Raw genomic sequence first — 26455 nt, forward strand, 5'->3', positions numbered from 1 at the left:
GTACATATTTTGTGTGTATACAAAAGAGATCAATAATGTTGGATTATTAAATTATATATATGAGATAATGTGCCTTCTAAATGTAATTTACAAAACATTTAAACAGGACCTCAGATAATCATAGTCAGCTCTCCAAATGCAATTGACAGAGTTCCCACAAAGAATTTAATTTAACAGAAGGAGCAAATACAGAAGAAATACTCTTTTTACTACACAATACAAATAGAATCTAATCTAAAATTTTAATGGCCTTTTAGGCCAAATGTTAGGTGCCTCGGAACAGAAGAAATGAACTGTTTAACAATGCTACTGTTGATTTGCCAGCTGTGTTTTTCTTCTTGTGTTAATTCACACTCATAAAAAAGAACCCTTGAATGTTTATATTTGAAGTTCCAAAAAAAAAAAGTTCCAGATTTACAAAGATTAAGAAAAACTGGAGAAACATTTTAACTATGAGGACATTATCATTAGGAATAATCAAATTTGAATAAAACTTGAAAGAAATAAAATGAATTTATAGCAATTAGAAAAATATGTATCACTCAAACAGAATAACTGCATAGAAAATATAGCTAAATATTAATAGAACATTGCCACCTTCCAACAAATCCATGACTATATATTACACAATTCAGTTTTCATAGCTATTACTAAAGTCACAACAAAGCATGATGGGCCTAACTTACTGGTAACTCAAACAAATGTAAAGTTTAAATGACTAAAATGATCCTTTGGAAAAACCTCAATTTGTGTTCATTTCACAATTACTCAGACCTAACACCTTTTAAATCAGATTCATGCTAAGCCGGGTGTGGTGGCACATCCCTGTAATCCCAGCATTCAAGAGGCTGAGGCAGGAGGATAGCTACAAACCCAGCCTGGGCTCTGGGCTTACGTAGTGAGTTCCAGGGCAGTCTGAACTACATAGTGAGACAGACCCTGTCTCAACAAAAAAAATTTTTTTCCACGCTATTTTAAATTTTACTCCATTAATTCTATCACTTAAGATGCTCAATATCATCTGCAGAGGGCCTGGGATTTAGTTCAGTGGTTCTGCTGCCTGCCTCGCAAGCATTAAGCTCCCGAGTTTGATCCCTGGTACCAAAAAAAAAAAAAACCTGGAGTAGTAATTATGTGGTTGTCAGCCACTGAACTACTAAAAATTTTTATGCTTTATATTTTTTGGAGTACTTTCCCGTGTCAGATTTACTAACAACTCCTTCTCATATATCTTTTTTTTTTAGAAAAGTAAAGGTAGAAATTTCTATTCCAATGTACAAAATAAGAATGAAATAAATGAACTCAATAAATACAACCCATATCTGAATTACTTTCTTGAAATCTCTGACTTTAATAATAGCTACAATTATTTTAAAATAATTTTGGAATATAGCTTCTTTTAAAAATTAGCTTAAAAATGTCTTTTTTTAGGGGGGGAGTACGGGGGTTAAACTCAGGACCTTGTGCTTGTGAAGCAGGCAGTAGAACCACTGAGCTAAATCCCCAGCCCATCTCTTTCTATTTAACAGAACAATCTTCTTGGCCACTATTTAGCTGTTTAAATCAAACTAAATTAAAATTAACCTACTTAAATGTTAACCATTATATCTAATCGTTTTATTTCTTGCTCTAGAAATATTACTACATTTAAAACTCTTATCGAAGTTATTCAAGTAACTGGATTTTGGCTATTCTAAACTGGTTTTTATAAGATAATCATGAAATGGAATATATAAGAAAACAGTTGCTTAATAAACATAGCATATACCCAGTTCGATTTAAATATACTAATTCTATCTAATAGCTACAATATATAATGAAGATTCTTGGCCTCATGAATATCTTCTTAAAAAGCAAGACTTAAGTGTTTTTATAGAGTATGCTCCAAGGCAGAGTATTTTACTGGTACATTTTAGGTATATAGTATAGTTACATCCATTATTTGGATCTTGTACCTTTACATGACAGGTCTCGGTTCTCATTTTTTCCCCTTGACCCTTCTCAATCCTTTTAAATAAGTAATTGTTTATCATATTTTCATAATGAGGAAGAGTGAGGTTCTTGGGAAATCATGACAAGGGAGTTGGGGCAAAAGGAGGAGAGGATAAAATCAGTTCAACTGCCACTTGGCAAAACGTGAAATAAAATTTCTCACAAGAATTGATTCTATCCTGCTATTTAAAATGTTCCAAATTTTAATGGTAATAAATTGTTTCTGGATTACTAGGCTTGATTTGTTTTTAGGGTTATAATAGAAGAGTCCTGCCAGACCGGAATCCCAAGAGCAATACAAATGAAAACTTTTTTGTTCCTAGATTTTAAAGTCTTTAAGATAAGTGGCTCATTTTTAAAGATACCCTCAGAAGTAACAGGAATAGTCTTATATTTTCATTTAGAAAGGTTTTCTGTAAAGTCAATCAGGAAGCCACCACTAGCTTTTGCCGGATTGTAAACTTTTTCTTATATAGAAGAGATCTTTATTTTTCCTTCCTTCTGAAATCTCAAATACCCAGCAACAAATTTTAAAACCCACATTTTTAGATTTTATATTTGGGTTCTAACCCAACATACTTGTTCTAAAGTATGCAGACTTGACTTGGTACTTTCTGCAAAGGTCATCAAACACTGATAGTTGCTCCCACACTGAAGCAGAAAAGATTCTGCAAGAGGACTCTCCTGGTTCAAACAAATAGTAAAGAATTAAGAGCAATATTTTCCTCCAATTTCATGTTAGAATTTTACTTTCTTATCCTCCAGAAGCACAACTTATCAAATTCTAAAGGATACTTTTCCCAGTGGCTTAGTAATTAGATGCTTTCAAGAAGATTTGTCACTGGGGGAAAAAAAAATCAAATATCCAAATTCTCCTTATTCATCCTAGTATGAGTATCTGGTTCAAACTTAATGTAAATGTATCATAATAATACTACCAGCATTTATGTAGCCCTTCAGAGCTGAAAGTGTTTTTCATATGCTTTGTCATTTCATTCTTCCAATAATCAAGGGATAATATTATTACTACATTCTATTTATGAAAAAATTAGAGCTTGACAAGATTCAGTTATGAACAAGCAGTAGACAAATGCAGTCTGGCAATATAAGAAATTTTTACAATTGGCAGAAAGTTGTCATTGTGGCAGAGTGGGTAGCCAGACCTTGATCCTGGGCTGGAATAGGCTCAGGCATGAGACTATTTCTGGGCTAAGAATAAGTACTTCCAGGTGTATCAGAGAACAGCATCATGAACAGAAACATATCTACATTCTAATAAATCCATAATAAGGGAGAATACCGTAAGCTGTAAATGCCAGATAAATCTAACTACCAAACACCAGAGCTTAGTCTAGCCTACCTTAAAAATGCCCAAGGCACATCAGCCTACAGTTGGGCAAAATGATCCAACAAAACATCTGTTTTATAAATTAATAAAGTGTTGAAATCTCATGTAACTTTTTAAATACTGTACTCAAAAACAGAATGATTGTATGGGTATGCTTTTGTACCACTGTAAAGTTAAAAAAAAATCCTAAATTAAGCCATTGTAAGTCAGGGATAGTTGGGCATACAGAAAATGCTGTTACTGAACCATTCCTGTTTCAGAAGCCAAGCACAGGGTACACATCATAATAGAAAAATATACTGTTGCTAAAACTACTTAACTCTTATTCATTTTTATACAGTAAATAACGTGTCTGTAATATTGGGGATTGAACCTGCCCCTACACACAAACAGAAGAGGAAAAAGTGAGGCTGTTGTACAACACAAAATGCAAGGTTGCTACATTTATTTTAAGGTTCCCCTTTCCATTTATCCTCCATTCCAATTAATTCTGTAACTTTCTAGACAATCCTTATGCATTTAATATCCTGGTATTTACAAAGAAAATTAATATTAAAAGACTGAATACAAAATATCCCATCTCAAGAAACCCTTCTTTTGGGCTGCCGCTATTTAATAAGGAGGACAAGACCATCAGTTAGGCACGCACTGTTCAATAAAGAAGATACTAGCCATACATGGAGTTTTAAATTTAAATTAATTTTAAAAATTGAGTAAAATTTAAAATTCAGTTCCCCAAGGGTAAGGTCCTGAGTTTGATCCCCGGTACCAAAAAAGCAAAAACAAATAAACAAAAATATACTTTATCTTTTGGGACAGAGATTTAGCTCAGTGGTTCTTCCACCTGCCTAACAAGCACAAGGTCCCCAGTTCAATCCCTGGTACAAAAAAAACAAAAACAAAAAAAAAACACCAAACAAACCACAAAACAACAACAAAAAACCCCAAAAAACAAACAAAATTCAGTTCCCTAGTCATATAGTCATGTTTAACCTCTTAGTTGCTATAGGGGGCTTGTGGCTACCATACTGGACACTGCCAATATTTCTATTATCAAAGAAAGATCTATTGGAAAGCCCTGAGTTAATCATCATGAGTCTTCCGCTCCTCTCATTCCTTTATTCTGCTCCCACTCACTTGATTGGAAGAGTGCTTCTTCTCGGGTAAAGAAAGAGCAGTGCTGACTAAACATATCATTTACAGTTTCAGTCAACAAAGGAATCCTCTCTTACAGAAGCGCAGACACTTCGCTCTTCACTGCCATGATGTCCATACACAGCAGAAGGCTCACACACAAAGGGGCGATCTGCTCCTACAGGGTCCTAGTGGCACAGTCCTCACACGGTGGTGTGTGGAGCTCAGCAAAGCTTGCCAAGTGAAGTAGACTGAAGCTTGTCCTCAGCTAGCAAATTGTATTTCCCCACTGATCAAATAAGTTTTTCAGAATAAGGACTATTAATTAAAACAAGAAAACTTACCTGCATGTAGAAAGAGGAGCAAATTGAACACCTTTCTCTTTGCATTCCCTTCTTATTCTTTCTTTTACATTTCTACAGAGATCTATAACCCTAGAAAAGATAATTACAGTGTTAAGTTTCAAATGACAACTACACAAATTTTAACAAGCATTGGTTTATTTGGCATCCTTCAAGTCTGAAATTCTTGTAATTAAAATTTTCAAGTTCTTTATCTTGACTCTAGAAAATGGAATTTAAGTGCTATCACTAAGTAGTCTAAAGATAGTAGTCTAATCCAGGGGCTGGGGATTTAACTCGGTGGTTCTGCCACGTGCCTCAAACTCAAGACCTGAGTTCGATCCCTGGTACCAAAAAAAAAAAAAAAGATACTAATTCAATCCATCTGATTGTATAGTCCTTTGGAAGTTAAACAGCTGGGTGGACTAGATTTCAGTTTAAATGCATTTTTATGTATTTATTCCTCATAAATGCAATAGGAAACATAGACATGTTAAGACCTGATTGTACCTAAACCCTCATTGGTAGCTAGATAATGAAGAGGAGATGGAAGAAGGAACAAGACAGCTTATAATCGCCAATGAGATACTTTCCATACAGATTTGCAGGGAGCAGAGTTCTGAAAGTATTCTCTCTTAGAACTTGAATGAGGTTCAATATAGCCCAATGGACTAATCATTTTATAGGACATAAACATAGCTATATACTTTTAAATTCTTACTTAAAATACTAGCAAATTTAGCACTGTTGATCATTTCTTCCTTTCCTGGGATTTTTTTGTTTTATCTCTGGATTTTCCCCAAATGCCCTAGAAATAATTTCTCAAATCTTACTTGCCAGCTTCCATCTGTATGACTATCCCACGTATGCTGAGGTTCTGGGGGCTTCTTTCACAAGCCTTATTTTCTTTCACTCCATACTATCTATAAGTATTTGTTTTAATCACAAGACTCCTACTGATATCTCCAAAACTTAAAATCTCCAATTCAGTAGCACAACTATTTTTCTAGACTGCAGTCTCTTACTATTCTAGAATTCATTTATAACACTATGCAAAATATTCACTGAGCACCTAACAGGTGCAGTCATTGTTCTGGGGCCAGTTTGAGATACACAAAGACTAGTCACATGGATTAACTCCTCACATGTCTTTTGCATGAAGAGGCCACTGACCTAATAATGTGTTCAGGTGAAGATACTCATACTTCAGTTTACTGTGGAAGATGGTCTCTAGCTAAAAGTCAGAAATCAAAGCAAGTTGCTAAACAGCTAGCAAGTACATTTTTCATTTTAAAAAAGTGCAGCTGTGTTCCATTAATGCTATTTATTAAAATTTCAAGTAAAGAAATTGCTTTAGCTGGGTGTGGTGGCGCACGCCTGTAATCCCAGCACTCGGGAGGCTGAGGCAGGAGAATCACTGTGAGTTCAAGACCAGCCTGGGCTACATAGTGAGTTCCAGGTCAGTCTCAACTACATAGTGAGATCCCTGTCTCAAAAAGCTAAAAAAAAGAAGTTGCTTTTAAAACCCAAATATGTAGCTCTACATAAAATAGAAATTGTCAATCAGTTAAGTAAATATGTAAGTATATATGGGAATGGATGAACAAAAATAAAAAGACAGCACATGACTAGCTTCCCCAATTGGGAGAATAAAAAGGTTAAGATAGCAAACACCAGTCAGTATTAACTGATGATGAGGTAATTTACAATGCTTAAGAGACAACAAAATATAAACCCACTTTCTCTAGCCATAAAGACTGCAGCGTTTGCCTGCCCCCAAATTCATACATTGAAAGCCTAATCCACAAAGTGACAGACAGCATTAATAGGTGAGGCCTTTAGGAGGTAATCACAAGGCTGGAGTTCTCATGAATGGCATTTGAGCCCTTTTAAAATAAGAAAGGGCTTCCTTTCTCTCTGCTTTCCACAATGTGAGGCTAAAATGAGAAGATGGACATTTACAAATGAGGAAGACAGCCTGTACGCTGGCACTCTGATCTTAGACTTCAAGTCTCCAGAAATCTGAGAAGTAAAATCTTTGTCTGTGATATTCCATATAAGCAGCCGGAACTAAGAAACCAAGCATTAAAGACTACAATTGTCTTTGAAACCACTAGGAAGAGCTGCAAAACTATTCCTGCTGCTCAAAGTATTAGATGTCAATAGCTGGTAATTCTCTGATTTATAAGATTTAGTCCCCTTGTTAAAAATGAGCATCAAAAATTGTAAAAACAAAGATACAATAAATTTGGTAATTATCTAACAATATATGGAATATGAGTACCAATGTACTAACCCATCACAAACAAATGCAAAAAAAGAAGTTTCCTAGGGAAACAAAAATATCCAAAAAACAAAGACAAAAACATTGGGAGAGAACAAAATGTTAAGATATGTAATATCACGGGGCTGGGAATTTACACCACCTGCCTTGCAAGTGCAAAGACCCGAGTTCAATCCCGGTTACCAAAAAAAGATAGGTAGTATCAGAACAAAAAATTTATGGAGTATTTGTTAAAGCTGATAAACTTTATTGTATGTTTAAAATATTCTGTAAATTCAGTAAGGAAAAATATAGGCATACTCTTAAGAAAATAAAAACACATTGATAGTCTCCTTAAAAAGTTTATTACTGAATGAAAAATTCCAAGTACATTTTCTTTTTTTTTTGGCAGCAGCGACTGAACTTGGGTCCTTGTGCTTGCAAGGCAGGCGGTGGAACCACTGAGCTAAATCCCTGGCCCTTCCAAGTACATTTTCAACAAAACTACTTCACATTTCCTAATCATTTTTTTTCTCTCATTGAGTTTATTGATACATTTTAGGTAGACAGTACAGTTACATTCATCATTGGGATCTTGTACTTTTATATGACAGGTCTTGGTCCGCATTTTTTCACCTTGTCCCTGCCCTCCCTTCATCCTCTCCTCCCCTCCCCTTTTACAAACACTTTATTTCCATTTTTTCATTTTCTCATATTTTTTTCTTTTCCCCTTATTACCTTTCCCCTACCCTTCCCACTTTCCCTACACCTTTAGCCCTTTTCTTCCTATTTCACATTGTCAATCATATCATTAGGATCTTATGTACAATTATAGTTTTCACACCAGAGAAACTATTTCCTAATCATTTTTTATTATTAATTTCCTAACCAATACACGCATGTGTATTGTGTGTGTACTGTGTGTGTCTATGTGTCGGTTTCCTGTGAAAAAACCTAGATATTTATTTCCATTTACCTATTTCAGCCAATTCTTATAAAATCCTCCAGTATTATATTAGTTTTGCTTAAATTTAAAGATAAAAATTATACTTAATTTCTTAAATTAGATTTCTTTCAGAAAATTACAAAGTTAAAATCTTGCTTAACATATATACACATACAAATATCAAAAGCTAAATATGTACTAATGAGCTGTATAATTTGACAGGAATTTCTAGAGAATATTGAAGCATTATCAATCACTTAAGAATTTAAATCAAAGCTAGGTAGAACCACACAGTGGTTGAGTATTTAGTAAGACTTTTCAAAAATGTAAACATCAATAATATCATCATCTTTTGCATCACAAATCTGTCTCCCAACCAAAACAGGTGGGGCTTAAAATGTGGCACTGTGGAAAAGACAAGTTAAAATAAAAGTACATATCTTATTTCAAAGTTTTTTCACAAAATGTTTAACTTTTACATATTCACACATAGAGATACATTAATTCAGCAATTCATAATGAATATTTGAATAATATTAGGCATTTTATTATATTTTACCTGTCCCAAGGAGCAGAAGTCTCAAAAGATTCTCCTATTATACAGTACTCCAAACCCAGGTCCTGTTAAGGCACACAAAAATAACAAAAACTACAACACATGAAATAATCAAAAATAGTATTAGTATTTCAGATAATTGTTAGTATTAGTTAAAGTTAGTACTTTAATCTCTACTGCTCTCCACTATCTGTCTCCTAAAAGCACTAAGTTTTTCCTGAGAATTAGGCAGAACCTCTCTGAGGACAGGAACTTGATCTGTCTTGCTTCTTTTTGTATCCTTGGTTAGCTAACCGAGTGCCTGACACAGAATAGGACCTTAAATATTTCTTCAGGGAATGGAATCTCTCTCTAGGAAATGTCTATGCACATATAGAGAAGACTAGAAGAATAGATTTTTTAGTGGCTTAAATAACAAATAAGCCACAGTGGGAGCACTCCCACAAGCCCAGCACTCTGGGAGGTCTGAGGCTGAAGTGTCATATGTTTGAACCTAGCATGCACAATTTAGCCACTTAATGAGACACTGACTCCAAATAAAAGAAAACAAAAAGGGCTGGGCACATAGTTCAGCGAAAAGGCCCGGAGTTCAATCACCAGTACTGTTAGGAAAAAAAAAAGTATGTTCAGGCATGGTGGCACACACCTGTAATCCCAGCACTCTGAAGTCTGAGATAGGAAGATTGCCACGAGTTCAAGGCCAGCTGGTGCTACACAGAGTTCATAGCAAGATGCTGTCATGTCTGTCTACATAGCAAGACACTGTCTCAAAACAAACACAAACTCAAACAAACAAATATAAAAACTCATCATTCAGATGAAAGGAATAGGAAGTAGAGAAGAGGAGGAATAAGGGAAAGCCAAATTCTCAGTAGGATATCTGAGAAATGACCTTTTAGAATAAGATAATTTAAATTACACAGCAGCCAATACAGGGGGAAAAAAGTAAGCCAGTAAGAACAGAAAAAGATAAAGAAATCTGAGTTTGTTTTAGTCAAGGCATGAAAACTAAATAAATGAAGGGAAAAAAGTGCAAAAAGAATATAAGAATAGCTGACTTCAAATGACTAATGAAGTTTCTCATACGCAGAAAATCTACAATTAGAAAAACTTTAGCACTCAAATATACATAAATTATTTCTGTATAACAATCACCAGTGAACCATAACAACTTAGTAATAAGTTTAATATCAATTTTTAAGACATAGTTAAAAACATATATATTATTTATATATTATATAAACAATTTATAAAGTAAGAAATGTTACCAAATAAAACAGAGTTCTAACCAACTAATGTTTAAAAAGGCTAGTACAACTTTTGGACAATAGCTCCATTATTTTAAAAAGCAGAAAGACATTAAATCATATTTAAGTTATTTAAAAGCATATGTAGAGCTAGATGTTGTACTGCACACCTGTAATCCTAGCACTCAGGAGACTGAGGCAGGAGGACTGCCATAAGTATGAAGCTAGCCTAGGCTACCTAATGAGTTCCAGGCTGTCCTGAACTACAGAGGGTATTCCCTATGTCAAAGAGAGAGAGAGAGAAAAAGTAAAAGTAGAAAGTTTAAAGGGGGTTCTGAAAAGTCACAGCTAACCCAGGATTCCTGTAAAATAATGTACCAAATTACAGTATATTAAATGTTCTAAGAAAATAAAAAAGATAACTTTATTTACACAAAGTAGGAAGTACTGTTCATAACATAAGAAAATGACAAGAGAAGTATTAACTTACTCGTATGTATGCGATGACATAGGTCAGCAAATAACCTCTCTGTCCATTATCTTCCCCAGCTGCTAATCCACTGTAATTTATAAAGAAGTTAACATGTTTTAAATGAGCTATTTAAATATGTAAAACTAACCAGACTGATATACCTCAAAATAACTGCTTAACAGATTAACAAACACTACACTGCATTTCACTTTTACCTTACTCAGATAACAAAAATCCAAAAACATTTTTAATAGGGCTGGGGATTTAGCTCAGTGGTGCTGCTGCTTGCCTTGCCAACACAAGGTCCAGAATTCTATCTCCAGTACCAAAAAAATAAAAAAAAATAAAAACTTTTTAAATATTTCAATCTAGTTATTACTTTCAAACTTTCATTACCACACTAATAAAACTGACTCATGTCAACTATTTCTCATGTTGTCAAAATAGCAGAGAAAGAATTAGCAATGAAAAACAAGCTTCAAAAAACTTATTATTCAAATGCATAACAAAATACTTTAAAATATTCTTATTTTACTCATGTAGGTTGAGCAACCATAAGCTGAAAAATCCAAAATGCTCCAAAACCCCAAAATTTTTGTGTGTCTATAAGATGCCATTGTGGAAAATTCTACTCTAGTTTATGAAAGTTAATTTTATTTTAAAAGATAACAAATGAATACTGCTTTTCACTACCTTTAGTAAATAGTTACTATTCTTTTTCCATTAGCAGATCAATTTTAACTTGTTTTAGTAAACTAAACAAGGAATCATCTCTCTTATGGCGTCATTTGACATAATTAAATCCTTTCTTTTTCTGAAGTTTTGCTGGATTTTATGCTAAGTAAATAATACATTATAGATATACCCTTTGTTCTATACAAATGCTTTAAAGCAGTTTTGGGGTAGAACATACAGGCTGAATCAGAATTTCCTGACTTACTACTATAGATAGATATGTGCACAATACTGTCATCAAGAATGAGTGGAAACAACTTGATAGAAGCAGCCCTAGTCTAGAACTACTTGACAAATGAAATGAAATGAAGGAGATTGTATTAATGAGTGCTAATAAGCAAGCAAGAAAGAACTTAGGTCAAGCTGCTGACAGTGAGAAGAAGAGACAGCAAAACAATTCTGGGTTGAATGTGAGGTTAAAGGTAGCAGGAAATATGAAATAACATTTGAAAAAAAGTCAAAATTTTGTTCTAGGAAATGCTTGGAGGAAGACTGCAGAAACTGCAGCTTAAATATGAAATAGAGACAAGGAAAAAAAAAAACCTATTACAGATCTAGGAAATAGAAAGGGATTCACCCTGGACCTAGAAGAAGGAAGAAAGGAAAAGATATTGAAGGCTAGAAAAGGAAACAACAAACCTATGCTGGGATTCTCTGAAAAGGAGCGTGCTCGGTATGATATTTGGTGGAATTAAAGGTGTGACCATTAGTAAGTAAGCCTATCTTTGTTACATCAGGATGAGACAGTCCTTTTCAGCTCCCAGTCCAAGCTTTTTGGATTGTGTTGCAACATTTAGGGGAGAAGGAGCTGTACCATGCTCCATATCATACCAAATCCATGAGACAAACACAGAAACATGAATTTTAAAAATCTAACACAGAAAGAAACTGAAACTGGATGTCCATTCTAAATTAACCCAAAGAAGAAGAGTGAATCTGGGCTTGCTTTTCGAATCAAATTTTCCTGCAAATTCAGCTTTTTGGAACTTTTTTTTTAAGCTTTCAAAGCTGTGAGGCTTACAGCTAGAATTACTTTATACTACAATATGTAAATAATCACAGAGCTTAGAAATTAAATGCTTCTAAACTGCCACTTCTGCAGCCACTCCAAAAAAATACATTTAAGTATTCTTTTTCTTTGGTACCGGGGATTGAACTTGGGACCTTGCACTTGTGAAGCAGGCCACGGCACCACTGAGCTAAATTCCCAGCCCAAAAAACTACATTTAGATTCCAATTGCTTTAAAGTAGCAACATACATCCCCTATTTCCTGCTCTCCTCACAAATTCAAACATGAATTCTGATATTTAAAGCTATCCATGAGGGAAAACTAGGAAGACTAATGAAAGAGAAATGAGAGACAATTGTTTTATATAAAAGGGCCATCTGGACAGGGGGAAAAAATGAGAACCAAGACCTGTCATGTAAAGGTACAAGATCCCAATAATGAATGTAACTGTACTGTATACCTAAAATGTACCGATAAACTCAATGAGGAAGAAACAAAAAAGGGCCATCTCGTGAACCTAATCACTCTCGTGTTAAATTATGTTAAACACTTAAGCATACTTTAAAAATAATGATAACACATTCCCTTTAGTTCTATGGTAAATGTCAAAACACCTGTCATGAGCACTGCAAAGGAGTGTTTATTTTGCTCAGTTCTTAGTAAAGTAAAAGTGCATTACTAGCAAATATAGATAAACAGCTGATGTATGATTTAAGTATGATTATTCAATGTCTGACTACTACGTTCTGTTGGGTCATATATGTTCAAAGGTACTGAAGAGGGTTGGAAGGGAGGGTGAAAGGCAATGAGCAAAAAGGCTAAAGCAACAGAAAACAACACTGAACTGTTAAGAGTACTTTGTTAAAGGCAATCCATTTCAGTTATTTAAGCAATGGGAACAGAAGTAAAACAAAAAAAAGAGCAAATAAAGGATAGATTAATAATGTCTAAAAATAAAATATACTAGTTAGACTAACATAAAAACTTTAGCAGAAGGGAACTTTATAGTACCTTTCTCCAAATTGTTAAGCAAAAAAAGGAAATGACTAAGGATTCGGGATTGGGCAAGCAAGGATACCATATATAAGAAAAATATCCCTGGAATAGAAATAAAGGGTCTAAGGGAGAAGGGGAAGTGGGAAGGGTGAGGAAAGGGAAATAGAGAAAAAGAAAAAAATGGAAACAAAGTCTTTGTAAAGAGGGAAGGATGAAGGGGGTTAAGGGAGGGCAGGGGTATGGGGAAAAAACAAGAGCCAAGATACATTACACGGAGGTACAATATCCCAGTGATGAATGTAACTGTACTGTTTACCTTAAATGTACCAATAAATTTAATGAAAAAAAATCTATGGGCCAAGGATTTAGCTCAGTGGCACTGTGCCTGCCTGCAGAACATCCTAAGTCAAATTCCCAGTAGAAAAAGAAAAAAAAATCCCTTAGTCTTCAATAATTGGAACAAATTATTACTGTCAACAGCAAACTGGTGGGCAAACAGGACCACTGCTAGAAAACCCAAAAGTGTTTCCAAGTGTTACAAAATCAAAACAGTCCTAAATCATCTCTCTAATGAAAATCTGAGTTGTTCAAAGCAGATTTTCTTATCCAAATGAAGACAAAATTAAAGTACATTAAGATATTAATTATAGCAGAAAGGAACAAATAAAAGCCAAAATGGCACCCCAATATGAGCCAGTTTTTTAAACATTTTATCTTTGCTTTAAATTGATATCTTATTCACTAAATCTATTTTTAATAAAAAATTACATAAATTTTGTTTAGAGTAAGCAAAATTGCTAGAATTAAATCAACAGTTCTGGGGGGCCTTGTATCAGTACCTGAAGAGAGCTGCATCTGCTATTTTAAAGATTCAAATTTATTTTTAAGTTGCGAATGGACAGTTACATAAGAAAACCAAACTGGCATTACTGATACTCACAGGGGCTCATATTGATCAAAACTAACAAATATCTAAAGATTTCAATCCCCTTTCTTACAAGCAGTAGAATAATTAGAAATAAATGAATTACAAAAAGACATAAGGAAAAAATATATTATTCAGCTTAATTCATTTAACAAAAATTTAATCTAGCACCTAGTATTTTCCAGGCTTCACCAGTGATCCCCAAAGAAGAGATATGTCATGCTCTACAATTACAAATAAAGTAGAACAGTCATTTTTTATAATCAGCCTACCCTAGTCAAACAGCAAATATGGCACATTACTAACTAGTAATGATTAGCTAGATGCTCCAAACTATAATTGTGTGTGTGTGTGTGTGTGTGTGTGTAATGGGAATAGGGGAAGAATGAGGATGAAACTAAATAAATTTAATCTTCTATTCAGCATTCAAATACTACAGGAAACTATCCTCTCCAATTTACCTCAAGTCCTTCTGGAAAATTTTGAAATCCCAATTAAATATTTAAACATAAAATTTTCCTTATAAAATTTTTTTAAGTTTCAATCACTAATATTTAAGGCTAGAGCAGATATAAAAGATTTCAACTTAAATCTCCTTAATTACTTTTGTCCAGACTCATACCATTTTCAGAAGGGAAAAAAGCCTCTTAATCATATTCATATAACTTAGAAACTAAAAATAGGTACATACAATGCTAAACTCCTTCTGGGAAAGAAAGCACACACATTTCAAAAATTCAAACAGAAAAAAAATGACTTGAATTCCAAGTTAGTCATTAAATGAGTATCTGTGTAACATATTACTTTAAACTAATTTAACTAAAACACTGCAATTCCCCCCAAAAAAGATACTGTAGGAAGAGAAAGGGTGAAAGACTAGCAAACTTTTACCATTTTTTAAAAAAATTAAAATGTACTTGCCAATTTCAGAATAGGATAAAACTGATTTACTATTACTCAAAAAAGTACAAAAATGAACTAAAAATTAATTCTAAGAATACCATACTTAAATTCAAAGTCATAGAAGTTGTATATAAAAAGAGACACAAAAGAGGGTCACTCAAAAACACAGCTCCATGTGATTTATTATTTTAAAGGGAAGGGATAGAACAGAAATATTTGTAGGGAACTCACACTAAGAATAATGTATATTATACTTTAACCTCTGAAATAAAGATGGTTAATGACTAGTATCTAGAAAACAGTTTACGTACTTCAAAAAAAAAAACCCCTGTGGTCCTGATAAATGGCATTTCCACTATAGTTCTCATCTATCAATCTTATAATCCATCAAGCAGGCAGATAAGAACCACCCTGTCATTACTCAGCAGGTTATACATGTGAAATGTTTTCTGTTTCTTTATATCAGAACAAAACAGTAAGTGATAGGGGGTGGACTACAGATAATTAATCAAAAATCATGGAGTAAACATAATTTCCTTTTAAAAGCATACTAATAGCATATTTTATACATACCCTTTTCTCACTAAAGAATAACGTGACAATGAATTTTTTTCTATTTTATTCTAACATAACATATAACAAAATATCACCATATTGGTATTAGTAAAAAACAGTCTAAAATAATAAAATAATATACTAATAAATAATTACACAACAGCAATATATGTCAATCTAACTTACTGTAAATTTTGGAAGTAAACCAAAATAATATTTTTAATTTACTTTCATAAATTATCACAAATTTGATATTAAGTTCAAATTAATAACTGCATGCAGACAAGCAAACTATTTGGACACATTAATGCCTGGTTCATTAATAAATGTTTGGAGCTATCACAATTTTAAATTTTCTCTTGATATTATGAACTTAAACCATACCCAAATTTTGCAGCAATATCATACACTTGTTTTTCATGTTGAAGAACCTTCTCGCGGTCCCCCTCAAACAATAATGTGGCTACACTTAGCTGATTTGGATCAAATCCCTTAAACTACAAAAAAAAAAAAGTAAAACAATATTATTACAGATAACTTTTATTTTGCAAAATAGCAAATCAAAATACATTTCCCTTTTCCCTCTGATCTAAACTCTAGTACAAGTTGTTAAAAGCTTTGAAACTTTACATGTCAATAACAAGAATGCTTTCTGCATCTATTTGAGCCATTACAATGTAACAAACCTATACAGTACACCAAAAACATCTTTCAAAGTATGCCATGGTGTTAATCATAATGACATTTGCAAGCAAACACAAGAAATACTTCGTGAGAATCAAATAAAAAGTACAAACAGACAAAAATAGTCAGAGTATGGGAGGAAAAGCCCAACAATATCCCTATGTAGCAGTGATTACTCACTAAATAATATTTTTTCAAAAATCTTGTGTGCAATATTAAAGAAGTAACCAAAGCTAATCTAAACATATCAATTCATCATGAAAGCCTGTTAAGAAAGATACATGCTCCTGAACGCAAAAACTATTATTACAAACCTGTCAATACTAGCTAGCTCAAATTAATGTTAGCTCATTCCAATTCTAATGGACTTTTGAAATGAATAGCTTCTAAAATAATAAAAAGGTAGTGATGCTGATGACAAGGAAATTCTGAATAACAAGAGAGGTGAAATGGACTTACAACAATTATATCAATTTAATTTTTCAAGAACAAAAAGGTCACTAAAAAGAATTACATGTTAAAATGAAGAACATTTAGTGGATAAGTACTATAAAAGATTATCCTAGGCATGGCAAACCAATGTAAGTGAAGCAAGAGTTAGTTAATGGTGGTGACATAACTGGATGGCAAGTGGGTAGTGGGAGGGAGGTAAAGATTAACTTAGATATTTATCTCATTATAAAATTGAAATGCATTTAAATAATAAAACAGAAAAAATTTAACTGTCATATAACACAAAACAGAGATGGAGAAGCAAATGGCCCTCATCATATCTCTGAAGAAAAGGAGACCTTTCTAAGCTTAGAAGCAAATGATCACAAGAAAAAATACGAAAATGAGAAACATTACCACTAAAACAGAAAACTTCCTATTAGACTAGAAACATTTACTTATGAAATTTATGATGAAGAGCATCTAATAATTCTACTAGTCAAAGGACCCCTATCAAAGCACCAAGAAGAAACAAGAATCTGCCATCCTGACAAAATAATCATATCCAACTATATCAGAAAAATTATATCTAAAAAATATAGAAGTGTTCAATATCACTGGAGTTTCAAGAAATATCAATGAAAATAAAATGCTATTTCCTCTTAGCTAAATTTAAAGTATACCAAAGCAAAACAACAACAAAACCCAGATGCACTAACAAGGTTACAACAAACAAAAATGACACACTTTAATGTGTCATTATGACAACACTCTAATGGTTGTACAAGTTAGTATAACCTTTTAGGAAAGCAATTCAGCAATCAAAGGTTAAAAGAAGTCTGTACTATTAAAAAATGTTATAAGCGTTAGACCATTCAATGCAGAATTATTTTTAGAAACTCCAAAACCAGAAAACGGAAATTTCTAAAATGGAATGCATGACTGTCTTGATAAAATATTACTCCAATATAAAAAAAACCCAGTAATTATAAAATATGCAGCAACATGGAAAAACATCCTTATAATGGGTGAGTTTGAGAAGGCAGAAACAAAACATAGTATATACTGAGCATTTAAAATTTTAGCATATAAAAATCCTTACTTTTGTAATATAGAATTTTTTCAATCCATCCAAAAATGATGTAAAAATAGAGGAAACCTGAGGTTTAAGAGCATGACCTACAAGAGAAAACATTTCATATTAAATTAATAGCAAATTCTGTGGTTTTTGGAAGAACACAAGGCTATCTCAACTTAGTAACCTAAAAGTAAAAGGTTTTGACTAATTTTTAAATATATACATATAAAGGCATATATACATATATATACTTTCATACATATACTTATACACACACACACACACACACACACACACACACACATATACTTTTCTTTCAAAAGTCACAAACTTTTTATTTACAAAACCCATTATCAGTTCATTAACTCAAATTACTATATGTAATTAATATTACACATAGTTTAGGTTTATGTTTCAATGATAGTTGTACATAATAAAACTACTTCATTAATCTTTATTTCATTAAGAACATCCAGTGGTGGCTAGTTTTACTTTTTTATTTTTTAATTATTAGAAGTCACTCAGAACTATAACTAAATATGGGGTTGTTGCAAAGTTTAAGGTAGTTTCTTAATTAATTCTTAACTCATCCAGAATTCTTGGCATAAAACTAGCAATTGCTTCCTTAATCACACCCAGAGAGTTAAAATTGCCAAAATAACATAAAATGGTGTTTCAGAGTCTGTTAAATTAACATCTTTGCCTGCAGATTAAGCTTAATTGAATGAAAACCTTTTACTGTTTTCTCATTGTTTCCAGAGAGCAGCAACTTCTCCATTCCCATGACTGTTACATTTAAGAATCATGCATCTGGATGTGGTGCTATGAGCCCAATTCAGAAAAATGGCTTAGCGTTTATACAGAATTTTTACAAAGAATTTTAAAGTCTTTTACTTAGTAAATCCAAAATTATCTCCAAATAGGTTTATTTTAGAAAAAGGCTTTAAGGTTTTGGGATTTTGCTTAAAGTATAGGAATTTCCTTTTTAAAAATGCAAACAGTAAGCAAGCTGTTTCTACAACTATTTCTGGTACCTTTTTTCCCAGTCTATTTTTAAAATTGAGTATATGAATCTAAAATATTTACTTACCATAGTTTTGTTGATTATAAAGAAGCTGTGTTACATAAAAGACCAAGTAATGTAAGTCTTAACCAGAGGCTAAGAGTTAGATATTTATGCTATAACTGAGCCACAAAAATGAAGCAACAAAACAAACTACAGATTACATAGAGATCAATCTAGCAATCTTTTTGAGCTCCTGGATCAAAAACAAAATATCTACAGGATTTGTTTTTTATTCTAACCTACCAGAGATGCTTCTAAGCATAACCAGTGCTTTAAAAGATACCATTTGTAGAATGTATAAAGTCAGAAATAACACATCATCTAAACATTCACTTCCTGTACCAAATAGAACTAATCTTAAATAATCCTTAAGGGTCAATGTTCACCTTAACCCACTGTCATTTATGTGCATAATTTCCATTTTACTGGTGAGAATTAGTCACATATATTGGGAATACTGAGCCAACATGAGTTTTGAAGAATAAATTATTGTGAAAGTGATACTAGTTTTTAAGTAGGTCAAGCATTTGCATTAGCTAGAGGATAGTACCTTTAATTTTTCGTAAATTAATATTGCTATCAAATTAATAACAGTCTAAATATATTCCAGCTAGTGTGTTTTACATTTATAGCAAGCTAGTTTCCAAATTTACTAGCTGGACAGTTTGAGAGTGAAACTGTATGTTAATTACATATGATTATGTAGGCTTCAAAGAAGTGGTCTAAGACAACAGAAAAAGTCTTGGGCTTCGGAGTCACACAGATGGAATTCAATCTCAGTTGTACTAGAGGAAGTGGTGATATTAAAAATATTAACAACTAATAATACAGCTTGTACTTTACAAACAGTGATGAATCAGCAAGATGTCTACCTACAGAGTCCTGATACCCCTTGTGAACCACTATTCTTTTGGTTGCTAGATCACAAACCCATGGTAATAATTTGTTGATGGAAACACTTCAAAGGACACTTAGGAATGAAAAAGGTTATAGTCAACCAAGAAACATGATCAGATCTATATGATATCGGTGGCTCAGTAAAGCGCAGAGGGAAGAGGAAACACAGTCGAGACTAGGACCTACTGTGGAGCTAGAAGGGAGTCTGTAAGCACACTCTTAGGTATAATGAGAACTGGAACAGGAAGGAAAGCCAATTATAACTAGACCCCAATTATAAGTATAATAAATAAAATATGGTCAAATTTTAGTTTTACAAATGTTGTCATTTATCATATAATTTACTACAACAATAACATGTTTTTGTTTGTTTTTTGGTGGTACAAGGGATTGAACTCAAGACCTTGCGCTTGTAAGGCAGGTAGCAGCACTACTGTGCTAAATCCCTGGCCCCTATATTGTGTGTGTGTTTTTTTTAAAATGACATGTGAATATATAACATGAATCTCAAGACCTATATGCCTGAATGTAGGCCCAAACACATAGAAGGCATGATTTGCATTCAAATATCTCATTATTTACAGGAGACATTTACTTTTAACTTTTGTTTATCAACACTATAGCATTTTGAAAGTATTTACTTAAAGAGCTAAACACTGTGACTTAGAAGAATTTAATTTAAAAACTAACTCTGGATATGTTATGAATCTGATTTCATGTGTGTGTGTGTGTGTGTGTGTGTGTGTGTGTGTATACATGCAAAGGAATATATATATTTATAAATACATATACTTATAAATATATATACTTATAATAATCATTTCCCCTAAAGTCTAAACTGGTCTTAAATATAACAATCAAAATCTTCCTGTCTTAACCTTTAGTACTCATTACTGAGCAGTCATTTCCATAATTTTAGGAACCATTTTGAGGGTATTTAAATTCTATAAACTTAAATTCTAAATTTCAGCATATGAAAAGTGTATGAAAGCTATAAAAATACAACTGAAAACATGATTAGTGTCAAAAGTTTAATATTTTAGCCAAAATAGAAAAAGAAAAATATTTTGATACACAACTGCCTACTGAATTCCCCACCCAAATATCGCAATGCACTTTAGCTATAACCCACTGTAATATCTTTTACCCAGAGCACCATTTCTACTTCTTACTACTAATCAACCAAATCAAATCTGGGCATTGTCCTCAACTCTTCCTTTTTTTTAACATCTGATATCCATTTGGTTAAACTGATTTTCTAAAAGTCTATCTACATCCATCGCTACATCTTTACTCAAAGTAAATGTATACCCCAAATTTGCCTCTTAAACTGTCCCACCGCCCATCATCTCTCTTCCACGTCTGTATCTGCCAGAATGAGCTTTCTAAAAGGTAGAGCTGACTAATCTCATTTCCTCCACAAACTTGTCTTGCTGACAAGATAAAAATCTAAACATATTGGAAAGCCCTAAATGGCCCATCCAGCTTTCTCTAACATCCTTTATTTACCCTCTATTTGAGGCACCCACCCCAACTCAGATCACCGTACAACATGCAGAGAAGAAAAGACAATCTCTGGCAAATCTTCAACTCATTTTTGAAGACTGAGTTCAATCATAAACCTCCTTCAAAAGCCTTTTTTAGACTCTTTGCTCTTTAGTTTGAGTAAAGTCAAAACGAATGAAGCCCTCTTCACTAACAGTATCCAGTGTAGCTGCCTCTCACAACACCCAGCACTGCTATGTTCATCACCCACATAACTGTCTCCCCTCTCTGGATGGGGTAGTCCCAATGGGCGAGGACTTTGGTGCTCATCATTCTAGGTCTGCAAGTTTCAACTACATGAGAAGATTCTCAAATTGCCACTTAACACTTACCGAACTGAAACTGCTGGTTGTCCATAAGGCGGATAGATGCAGGAGCACATCTCTGTTTGAAAAAGGAAAAGATCACAGTATTCATTAAATACAGTAAGAACCTAGACATGTAGAACATAAATGTCATTTTTGTACTAAAAAGATCAAGAACTTAGTTTCAAATATTACAGAAGAAAAGAATCTTAACCTATATAACTTCATGAAGAAAAAACATCACTGGCTTCTATAAAATGTATGGAGAAAGCCTCCATACATAACAGAACCTCAAGAATCACACCATTTATGAACTGTATCATATTAAGGTCTTAGATACACTTAAAATGAGAAAATGGTGGTGAAAATGTCCATGTGCAAGAAACACTTTTAAAATTATCTGCAATGTCTTTATAGACAACTCTAGGAATTTTTCCCTTCTATTTATTCTTTCTTATAATCCCTTTTAAATGGAAAAGGCATCCAGAGAGGGTCCAGGTTTCTAAGTTCTTTCAAGGTTACTTGTATGACAACATCAACAAAACTGTGAAAAATAAGATTATCTGAAGAATCAAAAACTGCACCACTGTTGTATTTATTTAGGCACTTGCTAAAAGTTGCAAAGAGAGAAAACTGAGGAAAGCAGATACAGGCGGAACATTACTAATCCAAAAATCTGAAGTCTAAAATGCTCCAATATCCCAAATATCTTAAGTTCTGACTTTGCTACATTAAATGTTTCAGTTTCTGAAATATTCTGAATTTTCAGATCAGGGATGCTGAGCTGGTAAAATCTATACAAACATTTTCTTTTGGTTTTTTGAGACAGGGTCTCACTATGTAGTTCAGACTGCTCTGGAACTCACTGGGTAGCCCAGGCTGGTCTCGAACTCACAGCAATCCTCCTGCCTCGGCCTCCTGAGTGCTAGGATTACAGGCATGCGCCACCATGCCCAGCTATAGAAACATTTTCAAGTCTGAAAAACTCCAAAATCTGAAACATTTCCCATCCCAAGCATTTTGGGTAAGGGATAGTCAACCTGCACTCATGTTAATTTCTGATGATAAAACACTACAATGTAAATACTAAAGTTCAAGTTAGCTACAATTTCTTTACAGAATTAAACTGAGCTGAACCTCAAACAGGATTGATTTTAATTTTCTATGCAAATTTAAACATGGCTAAAGTTCTGCAAGAGGTTGCTTTTAGACCACAAAATTTTGACAAATTCCATAAATTTAAACATTTATCTTCTCATTTTTATCAATGAAATTTATATCAACACAAATTTGACTCATTCAAAATAAATTACACAACTTAAATACATTATAACATTTTTATCATTTTCTTTAAATTGAATATTTAATACTTATAAAATAATACAAATTTTATTTCACTCAATAAAAAGACTAAATATGATCCTAACTTTGAAGACTTTATTTTCCTTTGATTCTAAAGATTGGATAATTCATTCTTAAAAAGCCACTGCCAAGACTTAAGAAAGAGTATTAAATAATTCTATATGTACATCATAACTTTACATTTTAAAGAATCCTATGCTTTCCAAGCTCCTGTCCTATGTCTTTATTTCATATAAGGAAACAGCCCTGTCAGGGTAGCAGAACTGGCATCATCCCTTTTACACATGAAAGCAGTGAGGTTAAAATATTTGTCCAAGGTCTGTTCTCTGTTAAAACAGTAAAGACAAAAGTAGCACCAAGATAGCCAACTGCTAGATGAGCACTATTTCCACTGTTCCACACATCCTCCAAAAAAACCATTTAAGATATATACTGTACATTGCTTTAAATTAACATGGGAAACAAAAATTACATGAAAACCATCTTACTTGTTATTCTGTAGTCTTATTAAAAGCACAATAAAGAAATAAAAAATTTACAACCTGAGTAATTTCAAATATTGATATAAAAGTATCTTTGTAGTTTGGTTAATCCTTTTAAGAATGTTCCCAATTTCTGAAATACTGAAAGAAAACTCTTTTCACATCTACAAATCTGGAATGTTTTTATTAAAATGAGCACATCAATTTCTAACAGAATACACAAAGCCTAATGACACCAGGTTTCGTTTCTTCATTTAGTACAGTATGTTTCAAATGGTACTCTCTAAAACAATTAAAATATAGAATGTAGATCTTAATTAAAGCTTGGTTTGTAAATATTATCAATAAAGTATATTTTGAGGACATCTGGGATAATGTGATTACAGAATGAGTATTATTTAGCATTATGAAATTACTGGTTTCTTGGATATGATAATGTTATTGCAGTTATACAGAAGAACACTTCTAATTTTTAGGAGATGGATGCTAAAATATTTAGAAATTAAATGTCATGATGTCTGCAACTTGATTTCCAATGCCTTAGAAAATATATATACATACATAAAGAATAAAACAAAAAATTGTTGAATATACAGGGTGACATAAAAGTGATAACTATACTATTCTTTCAAATGTTCTGCATGCTTAAACTTTCTAAATTTAAAAACTAGAAAATAAGAAAGGTTCACGGAATTTGCTAAACCATACAGACCCACCTATTTAATTAAACTGAATGTCAGTTTAACTTGACAGCTAAATCTCACAAACTAGTCATACATACTAGCTTGTCTGACATACTATTACTACCTATACTGAGATGGCACAGTTGATGGTAAGAGACTAATATTAATAAGAAACTAAAGAAAGCGGTTTTTTTGGTTTTAAAGTGTCTAAACTAAATAGGGGTTTTTTTTGGTTTTTTTGGTTCCAGGGATTGAACTCAGGACCTTATGCCTGCAAGGCAGGTGGCAGCACCACTGAGCTAAATCACTGGTCCAAACTAAGTAGGTTTTAACATCAAACTGGTTTTAACATTGACTTTTTAAAAAAATTATCAAATTCAAGCCAAGAGCTTCAAAGTTTCATACTTTAATAGTGCCAGGTTTTCCAGACATTAATAAACAGACTTTTTCAATTTATTTCATAAGTAAAGCAATAAAATTGAAAAATAACATCTAGATGTGTTTGTGATCCTCTGGCAAATGACAATTTGTAAATCATTGTGCATCATCCTAAATTTAAAAAGTTTATTAAGAACTTGAAATAATTAGTTATCATTATAACTAAACAGAAGTTTCTATAATCAAAAGATTACAATGATGTTACTATTGTTCAATAAATATTCAGAGTTATTATACCTAGAGTTAAGATTAGATTGTTTCTATTGCCTTAAAACTGAGTAGGTTTAAAAACTCAAAAGATTGCTTTTTAAAGTTGTTAAGGGCATAAATTCTAATAACAAGCTCTAAATTCACTTCCATGCTGTTCCAGTATGTTGGTTTGAGACTACTGTATTTCAGACAAGGGAAAAAGGTCCTTGAGTTAAAGTGACCCCTGCTGGTAGGTGATCATAACTAACAGGAGAGACTATTTTAACCTATTTTAATAGTAGATTTAATGTCAAATTCAAGAAATTTAACAAAAATTGCTTATTCAAACTTTAGAATCGCTCATGTCATTTGACTTGTACATAAGTTAACTTTATAGTTAGTAGTCTGAAAAGTTTTAAAGACTTATGGACTAATTAAGAAATATCAATATCTTCACTTTAATTGAACAAAGAATAAACCACATTGACCTCAAAATGTAGGTATGACCAAGTCAAATTGCTGGCAATTTAATCCTCTTAATGATGCTACAGTTAAGAATTTAATTAAATAATAATCTGAAAAATAAAAAAAATACTCGTCTTATTTTACTCAGTATTAGTAGTATTCTCTGCACTAACTTAAAAAGCAACAGATTTCTCAATCCAACTATTTTATTAAACAAAACAATCCCTATAAGAAATACACCAAGAGATTTCTGTGCAATTTGTTTTTCTGGAACATCATGGCTCCTGCCAGAGAAAAATCAGAACTTAGCACTTGAGGTGCTACATATTATTTGAGAATATATCTCTCAAGTGGCTAGCTACTGGCAGAAGGAATTCCATATTAACATATATTACAAATATATGCATGATTTCAACTATTTCTCAGTTCATAAAGATTAAAATATAAAAGTATAAACAGTGAATGGTTCTATATCTCTGTCATCATTGCTAAGGAGTCATCGTTGAATTGCAAAGGTTTGTTTCTTCAAGGGGTAATCAAACTTTCTGTGTAGTCTACAAATAGCCCAAATTCTTGAGCCAAAAGACTATATTACAGATAATCTACTTATCTCATATTATATCAGAAGCAAATGCTTCAAAACTAAACCCCCTGTGCAATGCTATACAAAAATTTAAAGAGAATGTATCACAGTATGTGGTATCCATAGCAACTATTACAAGACAGGAACCATGTCTACTTAACTTACATACTCTCAATTGCACTATGTGGGTTATAAAATTAAGAACACAGTAACTCATGCAAGAGGTGACAACAAATTAATTAATTTTAAAAGTTCCAAAAAGTTAAATCTTTTGAATGAAAAATTCTGGAAATTAAAACTTAAAGACAAATTCTTCCCCTAATTATTAATCACAGCTAATATATCGGATAAAATCACATTCTATTGAAGATTATTGATATTACAGGCTGGTCATATTGGAAATAACATATTGGTTTACAGCCAGGGGGTCTATATAGTAAACAAAAACTTTCTTTTTCAAAGATAATTACATCTTGGTTTTCAAAAAATCAAATATATAATATGTGTGGTTATTTCCTTCCACTTATATTTAGGGAAGGATCAAAAGACCAGTTTCCTAACTACAATTTTCAGTTTACAAACAGTAAAATAACTTGTTCTGAGTAGCTTCTGGTAGGTAACCTATCTTAGAATGGTCCTCATTTTGGTGGATCAAACATAGTAAGGAATCCAATTAACCAAGCATTTGACTAGGGTTATTCTCTCAGCTTCAGAAAGAGCAAGGTATCACACTCACACACACACACACACACACACACACGATTTAAAATAATCCCATTTCCTATATGTAATAAACATACCCAAGAATTACTGCTAAATATGT

General features: G+C 32.7%; 1 protein-coding gene across 1 annotated transcript in view; it reads right to left on the reverse strand.

The window, feature by feature from the left end:
• Positions 1-26455, reverse strand: part of Agps (alkylglycerone phosphate synthase) — a 163636-nt gene that overhangs the window by 53075 nt on the left and 84106 nt on the right. The window contains exons 12-17 of the mRNA XM_033756298.1: positions 21458-21509; positions 17642-17718; positions 15808-15920; positions 10318-10387; positions 8584-8645; positions 4819-4908 (exon numbers count right to left, since the gene is read on the reverse strand). Coding sequence (XP_033612189.1) covers positions 4819-4908; positions 8584-8645; positions 10318-10387; positions 15808-15920; positions 17642-17718; positions 21458-21509 — 464 coding nt within the window. The remainder of the gene's footprint in view (positions 1-4818; positions 4909-8583; positions 8646-10317; positions 10388-15807; positions 15921-17641; positions 17719-21457; positions 21510-26455) is intronic.

The sequence above is a fragment of the Fukomys damarensis genome, unplaced genomic scaffold, assembly GCF_012274545.1.
Source record: "Fukomys damarensis isolate Sample0158 unplaced genomic scaffold, DMR_v1.0_HiC HiC_scaffold_26, whole genome shotgun sequence".
In the NCBI taxonomy this organism is placed as follows: domain Eukaryota; kingdom Metazoa; phylum Chordata; class Mammalia; order Rodentia; family Bathyergidae; genus Fukomys; species Fukomys damarensis.